Source organism: Xyrauchen texanus, chromosome 5 (assembly GCF_025860055.1).
Source record: "Xyrauchen texanus isolate HMW12.3.18 chromosome 5, RBS_HiC_50CHRs, whole genome shotgun sequence".
Classification (NCBI taxonomy): Eukaryota; Metazoa; Chordata; class Actinopteri; order Cypriniformes; family Catostomidae; genus Xyrauchen; species Xyrauchen texanus.
In genome coordinates this window covers 13,287,565-13,297,443 of record NC_068280.1, presented here as the reverse complement: position 1 = coordinate 13,297,443, position 9,879 = coordinate 13,287,565, and the positions used below count along the sequence as shown (strand labels likewise).

The 9,879-nt window shown below is 37.7% G+C and overlaps 2 protein-coding genes across 2 annotated transcripts; both read right to left on the bottom strand.

Annotated features, from left to right (window-relative positions):
• Positions 1 to 3,656: 3,656 nt before the first annotated feature.
• Positions 3,657 to 5,220, bottom strand: hmx4 (H6 family homeobox 4). Its single transcript, XM_052127527.1, has 2 exons — positions 4,910 to 5,220; positions 3,657 to 4,778 (listed from the first exon to the last, which is right to left on the bottom strand). Exons 1-2 carry the CDS (start codon positions 5,112 to 5,114, stop codon positions 4,267 to 4,269), a joined length of 717 nt encoding a protein of 238 aa, XP_051983487.1. The 5' UTR covers positions 5,115 to 5,220; the 3' UTR covers positions 3,657 to 4,266.
• Positions 5,221 to 6,939: 1,719 nt separating this feature from the next.
• Positions 6,940 to 9,056, bottom strand: hmx1 (H6 family homeobox 1). The gene is made up of 2 exons (XM_052127538.1): positions 8,446 to 9,056; positions 6,940 to 7,810 (listed from the first exon to the last, which is right to left on the bottom strand). Exons 1-2 carry the CDS (start codon positions 8,741 to 8,743, stop codon positions 7,224 to 7,226), a joined length of 885 nt encoding a protein of 294 aa, XP_051983498.1. The 5' UTR covers positions 8,744 to 9,056; the 3' UTR covers positions 6,940 to 7,223.
• Positions 9,057 to 9,879: the final 823 nt, after the last annotated feature.

Below are 9,879 nucleotides of genomic sequence, written 5' to 3'. Positions count from 1 at the left end.
TGCATCATTTACAATTAATAATAACTAATTTTGCTGCAACTCCGTGGACATTTAACCCAGAAACTACAGCTAACATATGCCCATTCTTATAATTACACTTCCAGCTTTTGCCACTGGGGGCAATAGTTTAAATTTCAGCAAGCACAGACCGATATTATCAGAATAACATTTGACCTACTGTTGCTGACAACACAGTGAGATCAGTCTGGCAATTTGGAGAGTATTAAGTGACCAGGTGGACACAATCCCTTCTATAGTTTTTCCTTGCTTTTGCATAGGTGTTTGAAATGGACTATTACATTCTTTGTAAAGCTGTTTTGGATTTAACTGTATTGTGAAAAGCACTATACAAATAATTTTTTTTAATTACCAAAACAGTGATGAAACAGGTAAAAAAAAAAAGATGTATCTCATTAAAGTAAAAGCCCAAACCAAGGTTTTAATAATGAAAGACTTTGATAGATGAAATTTGCATGTTGAAAGTTCAGTTTGGTTCGATTACCTAAGTAACTACATAATCGCCTGTAAATGGTCTGCCACACCTTTTCCTGTATCGACTGTCAATCACACAGACAGTGTGTCTGCTTCCAAAGCTCAGGTGCCTTGTGGGCTGCTGTTGTCAAGTGCAAACATCAGAGCGCTCAGAAATGTGAGAGTCTCTGGTGGCCGGCAGGAGGCCACTTTAGGAGATGGTATCTCCATGACCCAAACACCCCGACACACTCACTAATACACACACACACACCTTTACATGGGCACTGACACACTTGCACCAATATGTTATGTGCACACACTTGCTTATAGACATATCTGACAAAAATGTTATTATGCGGACCAGAACCATGTGAACAAGTACTGTTGTGCCTATTTACAATACTGTTATGATATGTAAGATTTATATAATAGATTTCAAGGAAAACAAAGCCACAGAAAATTATTTTAACCCTTCATGTAATGGCGATTATCCTGCCCTTTGAGAGAATTAAAGGATTATGCATTATATGACTGTTTTTAAGTGCTGATAGGGGTTCAGTCTTATTGAAAGTCTAAAAAAACTGTAGACTGACAAAGTGTGACTTGTGAAACTCTAAACCTTCATTTATTCTACAGTTAACAGTGCCATCAATCAATACTATAGTAGAGAGACATCCATAACCCACTGTAGTCACCGATACCCCTCAACCTGTACATATGGCATGTTTGTGTTGTGGCCTCTTTGATCAGATTTAATGGATTTTTGTCCTCCTTTTGGCCATGAGACTGGCAGAAATGTATAGGGGGTGTGGAGCGAGGGCAGGGATATAAAGTGGAGGGGTGGAAGGTCATTTGAACCTTGTGGTTTTGGAGCAAAGTGCAGGACGACAGAAGGTGTTCTCCATGTTTTGAGACATCGCTCTATCACACAGAGACAGGAAGTCTGCTCATCCCCCTCCCGCTTACTCATATCCATGCAGACACTAGACCATTAACAGATCCTATGCATTAATGGGCTGCATTGTGGCTAGAAGGGATGAATTTAGATATATCCAATGCTGAAATCCTAGTGATTAGCTTTCCACCTCAGAACCAATCAGAGTCTCTCCCGGACCTAGGCCAAACTGGTCAAAACCAAAGCTTGAGGTATGTGTGCAACATCACTTTACTTTGGCAATTTGGCACTAAGGTTCCAAGTTTTTGGTTACTTCGAAGGCCAATGGAGAAATCCAGATGTGTATTAGACTATGATGTATGGTAACTGGCAGTGGTGTTTGAATGTGTCTATCGATCCAGTTGAAAATATTGTCTTTTAATTATGTTTTGGCTGAGCCTGTGGTTTAGATGGATGCACAAAGGAGTTTTTTTTAACTGTGGTTAACCTTAATTTTAGATTTAAAAGTTCTTACTGAGTGAAAGTCATAGATCAAGATCAATAAAAGTAAGACTACAGACCACAGAATAACAGTTCTGTAATCCCCAGCTTTTACAGAAAATTACTGATCAACTAATATGGGTTTTCTAATTAAAAATTTTAATTAGGCTATTTCATATTAATACATATTAATAACCACCTCCTCAACCCAATTCTGACAATGTGGTTACATACTTTATCAAAAAAAAAAAAAAAAATGTAAACATGACTCATTACACAAGATATACTCTGTTTAATTAAAACTCACATTCACAGTAATGTCACCAATCTTAATATTAACTTTGTGTTAATTTTACACTGGGGAAAAAAATTATTGACATCACCTTAATATTTGATACTTGTTTATAAGATTTTTTTGTGAAAACATCTAAATGTACTGCTTCTATTTAAGTAAAAAGTATTATTAATTACTACTGAATAAACCTGAATAGATTTGACCAACAAAAGTTATTTGTAAGGGTTAAGTCCGGTAGAGATAGATCCTTAAGGTAACAGCTCACCAGGTTTTACAGTGTAGGAAGTGCTCTTCGTGAACAGTCATTTAAACAACATTCAATGAACACGGAATTTAAAAATAAATAAATCAATATATTTCCAAGATCTGTACGAGATTTCATGTTTTTCAAAAAGTGATTAAGTAGCCTAATTTCTATATATTTGGTGTATTCGGAAGCTTAGTTTATAATTAAAGCAAGGATATTTGGCCACATATTCTTCACAAGTGGCCTACTTGTCGATTTTATTCTGTTGTTTATCTTTTAAACATGTCTAATACGTATGTTCATGTGAGTTCTCAATTTTACTTTAAATGATTGGATTGATTAGCTAATAACAGCAGTCGAGTTAAGGGACAAAATTAAACCAGAATCTGCAATGATCTGCCCGTTAAAAGAAGGGATGTCTCCAGCGTGTTTTAATACAATTATTATTATTATTTTTTTTTTTTTGCAGTTGATAAAATTAAGCATACAAAGAAAGGAATCACGTTCATTTATGGAAAATCAAGTATCGAGCTTCATAACTCGTCCTTAGGCCCTATTGTCGTTTGTTTAAGACCATTTAGGGGTCGTAGGTCGAGAGAGATGATGCTAGCCGCCGAAATGAGCGACGCCATCATGTCCTTTTCACCATGTAGTACATAAACAAAATTAAAAAATTAAAAAAACGATTTTAACTGACCAATTAATCACATTCAACGGCATGTGATTGAGATAACTTGTTGATTGTATGTGCTCTATGAACTGCACATTATCTGAAACGTTAAAACAAATGTATTGTTGTAACAAACAGCTTGTTTATTTAAGAAAACAGATATTCAATTACTAGCCTACTCATGCCCGACTCGAGTAGCCTAAAGTTTACTTCTAGTAGGCTAGGCCATGGCGTGAAAACTTTAGTTAATAAAACACCATAAAATAACCAACAAAAAATATAAGTAGAGCGTTCTGGGCCTATTTATTATAAACATTATCTACTGACATTGCAACTTTTGTCTAATAGTTCATATCTCGCTGTTTAGCCAATGAGGTAGCCTATGTAGCCTATAGGCTATAGAATTAACTTTATTTTACCCTGCCATAGATAATTCCTCAAGAACATGTGACTAACACTTCACCAAAACACGTGTAAAGTTCTTTAATAGACTAAAATTGACAATTTACACAGGGGGAAAAAATACATTAAACAAATCATGACACAAACGCTTTCTTTCGAAACAAGTGTAAAACATTAGATTTAATGGCACTCGATAAAAAAATTAAATAATGGTAACATTTAATGATGCTGTTAAGGAATTAAAATGATAAAATTCTAAAAGGAATAAACATTAAAAAAAAACATGCTTTTAAAATGTAAAATAACCAATACATTCACTTAAATATAATTGAGCTCATTTTGAAATTAGAGGCCCATTTAAAATACAAGTACATGCATCGATAATCTATCTTTGGCGAAGATGTGTTTATGTAATAATAATAATAAAAAATATTGTAAACAGTAGAACATTTGTGTTATCCTTCCCTGCCATGTGAAGACAGGATGATTGGCACTGGCATTTCTGCCAGTATGGCTGCTCCCTCTGATGCACTGGCATACGGGATATAATATGCATGGTGTTAGATATATAAAATAATAATAATAATAATAATAATAATAATAATAATAATAATAATAAAGCTTACAATAAATAAAATCAGTTTTGCATAGAAATATAAGCCAGGTTCTTTCCTGATAGCTCAACAGTGTTCTCTGCAAAACACACAAAAGATCGACAATGCTTTTTATGAAAACGTGAGTTGGCCCGCGTTGTCGGTTTTGACATAAGAAAACAGTATCCCTGTGCGAGGGTCTTTTCTAAGTCATATATCTCCATCAAACAGGTTGAAATACTTGCTGGCGTTTGAGAGATAAAAGTAAGGCGCGCTACCTCCAGGATACACGACTGGCAGAGGCATTGGAAGTATGCATCTTCCAATCAGATTATTATCTTTGTACAACGCTGGGAGCGGTACCGTCTTTCCGATATCGCTGAAATCGCTATTCGGTCCCTCCAGGTCAGTAGACAGTTGTCGTTTTAATTTATTCCGTCGATTCTGGAACCAGATTTTGACTTGAGTTTCGGTGAGCTGCAAAGAGTTCGCCAAGCACGCGCGCTCCGCGCTACTCAGATAGCGTTTCACGTCAAAAGTAGACTCCAGTTGGAAAATCTGTCTTTTTGAAAATATAGTGCGCGTTTTCTTTTTCGTCATCAATTTGTTCTTCTTGGCGTTGCTCTTTTTTTGCGCGTCGTCGCCGCTGTCCGTGCTCTCGCTGCGCATGTCGACGGCTTTCATCGGGTCCGCACTCCCGTCGCCGTCTCCGTCGACTTTATCTGAAAGCCAGGCAGATGCTTTTGATATTCGTTCAGCAATTACACCAATACACTACCACATTAAAAGCAGTAAAACGGTTGGCAAAAGCATTGTGCCAGCTCGGCAGCCAAAAGTAAACGCAACATCTTACCAATGACGTGCAATCTGGCATCTGACCCTTCTTTGCGTGGATCCTCGCTGTCTCCGAGGTGATGTAGACAGCCATCCCGACAGACTACAAGCGATGTCTTTGAATGACAGCTGTCAAAGTGTCTGCTACTCGGCTTGGAGTTGAGGATATTGTCAATGGTGAACTTCAAAGAAGCGGGTCGACATGACGCGTCTTCCTTGCTCATATTCTCCTTTGGATATGGCGTCCTTGCGTTCTGTGTCTCTTTTGTGGTGTTTTATAAACTAACGTCTAGATTCTCCGAACACCATCGCTCCACGACGTTCAGTGCTGCTGCGTTTGCCTTGACTGTTAGTCCACTGACCGGAAGAACACGATTCTCCATCGTTTATTGGTCACGAGAATCAGACAGCGTTGTGGCCAATGGCAGAAGAGGGTGGGAGCTGGAGCTCAGGCCTATCCAGACATCTGGCACACATATACTTTTAATTTATTAACCACGGGGCTAACTATTTTAATGAGTGAATTAGTTAATTACATAGCCTACTGTATGACAGCAGCTGTGTCATAGAGTTTGTACATTCCAATATTTTCAAAATATTTAGTAGGCTTTTTATTTATGCTATTGTATTTTAAACATGCATGGATTTATTAATGTTTAATAGTTTAAGATATGTCCGAGTCGTAAACCATTTCGTGATTTATTTACGCAGTGCATTTCAATGCAAGTGCATTGTTTGTAGATGTATGCTACATTAAATTATTCTTTTAAAGTACCTAACTGTTGCAATGCATTACATAAGATGAACGATGGCCCAGCCTGTATTATTTATTTATTTTTATTAGAGATATTTTGAATTAATAATTGTGTTAACACAGAAAAGCCCTCATGGCTTGATTGTATGCAGTTAAAGTGATGTTAATGTTACTAGTATTTAGTATATATTATTTTACCGTATAGTCAGTCACCTCAACTAAGATTTCATTTTTAGGCACATTAGTAGGACTATACTGTAGCCTATGTTAGTCTGCGACAGAATATAGTTTTCCCGTGTGAGCTCTGGAATCTCCTCAAAGTTACGTTTTATAAGCTAGTAGGCCTATGATTTGCTTTATGTTTATGGCTACAATAAGATGCTTTATTTTCTCAAATGGTTACCTAAACCCCTTTCTAAAGCATACTTACTATAATTCGTCATAATAGTCGCGAGTTCGTATCAATTCGAACGAGGAAAGGCTTCCATCGTGTCCTTGTAGTTCCTGATGTAACACGTTAATTACAAACTGTGTTTTCGTAACTTTAACCCCTATCCCAAACCCCATCCCCAAACCTAACCATAAAGTGTAACACCTTACTCTGAGTATAAACATAAATATGATATGTTAAAAGACTTGATGTGTATTGGCTAACTCGGAAGAAAGCAATACTTCCGGGAGAAGCTTATGTGATTGGTTGATGAATGAATTCATCCGAATGGGTACAAATTCACCACCTCTTAGTATTGTGACGAATGATCGAGTATGTTGGCTAAAGCACATTCCTTGTATTTGTGGACCTACTGTTGGAGATGGATACCTTTTGATATTCATTTGTGACCCAGCCTATATGTTAATAATTTTGACAATGCATAATATTTCTGCTGTAACCATTTAGTTTAGTAAAATAAACTAAATTCTGTATCTTATTCAACACATAGATTTGATCAGTTCTCATTTGTAGTAATAACTAATGGCAGAACAGAGAGTAAAACCTGCTTGCAAAGCAGTGTCTTGCTGTTTTACTGCATGTGAATAATGGCTGAATTTAACAATAATTTGGTGATTGGTTTACTCGTTATTCATTAAACATCTAAATTAAAAATGATAAAGCCTAGACACATGTGTAAATATATGTTTTGAAAGATGCATAGGCCTACTGGTTTTCAACTGCCTAAACGTCCCCTTAGCACAATTTGGATATATCAGAAATCCATTTACAGCAAAAACTCACACTTGCATTTGAGTGATTCGTTTATTAACCATTAAAATGTATCATGTGAAAAAGTGACAAACATTTTAAACTGGCGTTTCTGAATAAAAATATATTTGCACAAAGCAAGTGTTGCCCTTATATTTACATATGCGAGGGCCCCCATGCACAGACTAAATATTATAGACAGACAACAGTGACAATAAAACACAAACTTGTGTCTTTCTCTCATGATGCTAATCATGATAGGTGTTCTCTTTGGATGCAGCAGACACAAAGACTGCAGTTTCCAGTTATTGCACCATTCAAAATCATTACTGAACATCTTCATTTGGGCACCTCTATGCATGTGTCCATCACCCAAAGTCAGACAATGCCTGTCATTTGAGATGTGAATAAATTCATTGAATGAGCAAATGATGTCAATGGATAGTTTACGGAATTCGAGAAGCCCATGATTGGCGGCGAGACTTGGGAGATGTTAAAACCTAGTGACGACATGAGTGCCGTTTTATCGTGGTACAAGATGGGCACTCGTACAATCCGTTGGGGGCTGTGGTTATAGTTCGCAGCCTCTAAATCTGCGGCCAATTGTCTTTTCCATTTATTTCGGCGGTTCTGGAACCAGATTTTCACCTGCGTCTCGGTCAGGTGCAGGGAGGCCGCAAGGCCCGCGCGCTCAGAGCTGCTCAGGTATCTCTTCATGTCGAACGTTGATTCTAGCTGGAAGACTTGACTTCTGCTGAACACAGTCCGGGTCTTTTTCTTCCGGGCCGAACCTGGCTCGGTAGTGTCGGGGCCTGAACGCCCCTCGAAGAGATGCTGTGCGTCCTCACCATCGTTTGTTTTTCGGCCCACTGCTCCATCAAGATGTTCTGAGGCCACGGGGGTATCCCTGTCGCTGGAGACGGAGTGACAATGTTCATCGAAACTGCGGGTTTCCTCTCTTGGACCTGAAATATTATTAGAACAACATTATACGTTTTTGAGAACAACTTGGCAATAAAAATGAAAGTTCTTTCTATTAGATCAAATGGATTGTAATATGCAATGCATAGCCTATATTAAGTCGTCATGCTTGCAGCTAGGCCCGTGTGCGTGAAATATTGTAAGTACGTCTTACGCAGCAAACTTTCCCTGTGGCTTTCACAGCTTTACACGGTTAACGAATCAGACAAACCAATAGCACTCTTAAGCCTTTAACGAGTTTGGGAAGCTTTTCATTGCGACTCGGCTGCAAAGACATTTAGGCGCGCACTAGAGCTGCTTTTGTTGGTTTTACCTAATGAGGCTTAAAGCAAATCTGCCAGCAGCATAATTGTTTCTGTAGACTAGCATGGTGTATAATTATTTAATTGGGAAATTTTATTTCATAATAGTACTTTTTCTTTCTAGGGTGAGTCAGCCTGTTTCATCAGTCAAAAACTCATCTGGTGCGCTCTTATAAAAGCCAGTATGCTAGCCTAATTTAAACCACTGTTCAATTTAGGAATTCCCTAATTGATTTAGACTTGACTAAGACTTTATTTTTAATAGTAACAATTATCAGTTTTAACTAATAAACAAGTTGGTATATTCTGCAACTTACTCTCTGGTAGCTCTTGAGCTTTTAAGTGTGATGTGTCCCGCGCGTACCACTCCAGAGGTGACCGTGTGTTCCGGCACATCTCAGTCCTGAAGCCTGTACTAGTTGTTTGGCACATTTCTGTCCGATGCGCTTCAATGTTGCCTTTAAGAACCATCTCTCTTTTACTCGCCGTGCCATCGTTGTCATTTATGGGACTGACAGGCGGTTCTGTCCTACAAGAGCCAAGTAAATTCTCGATGAAAAACGACGTGCTCCTCGATGTGGTCGAAGTATGCCGTAAAGGGCTTTTTTCATGCATTTCTTCTGCAAAAATACACCGCAATGTACCGCAATTGCCGGGTGATTCGCGAATACTTCTAGGCAAAAAGTAACGAATCTATTTCCCCCTGACTTCCCCGCTCAATCATCTCTTCAATGGGATTAAATCCTTCGTGCGTCCACGGCGCCAGCACAGCGAGAAGCTGAGATGTAGTAAAGAAAAATCCAAGTCAAGTCAAATGGTTGACAAGCCGAGGGCATTCTGCTATTGGACGATCAAAATAGCAAATGGGATTACTCATGAAAGGGTATTACCGGCCTCCAATTCGCCTTCGCTTTTGATCGTGCCTCAGGGTCGGTGGAACCCCCTGTCACCGAGGGCTTTATTTGGGTCAATTAGGGAGCAAATCAAACTACAGATAGTGGTTCTGCGCATCGCGTCAGTTTGGGGATCTCGTAGGCTCGGAAGCTGCACCGTCTATTGGTCGGATGTGTCCCTACATCACAACGACGTTTTTGCAGCAAACTGAACGCAACTATTAGGCAAAGAGACAGTCTTTTGGGCATCCAAGGAAATGTCTTGCTGTTGGCTTATGCATTTAATTAGTAAAATAATATATTTAAACAACAATTCGAGAAAAAAAAAAAAAAAAAAAACCTTTCTGGATTCGTTTGGAACTCATAATCTGATAAATAAGATATTTGAGCGAGACTTCATTCTGCACCATGCAATTTATATATAAAATAAAAAATCATTTGAAAAATGTATTTACATAGCTAAATAAAATTTCTAAGCCCTGATGCTACTCTAATTCGATTTTAAATATCCAATGTTATAACTTTGTTATTCTGTTTAAATGTGAGTCCGTGGTTAAATGTTATTTTAACATTTGCAAGCCATCATAGAAATAGAAATATTAGACCAATAATTTCTATAAATGTCATATAGGTTTTATTATTGGTAGTAGTATTTTACAATTTATTTATTTTATTTTTTTGCATGATTTTTACTTGATTAATTATAAGTTGTGTACATTCTGGCACCAAACTATCACCAGAAAGTTTTATATCGAAGTGTGTAAGCCTGTTAAATGCTACAATGCATGAAACCATATGTTGTGATTGGCCATGCACTATCCACGCATTAATACAATTACTAAATAAAAAATAAAATAT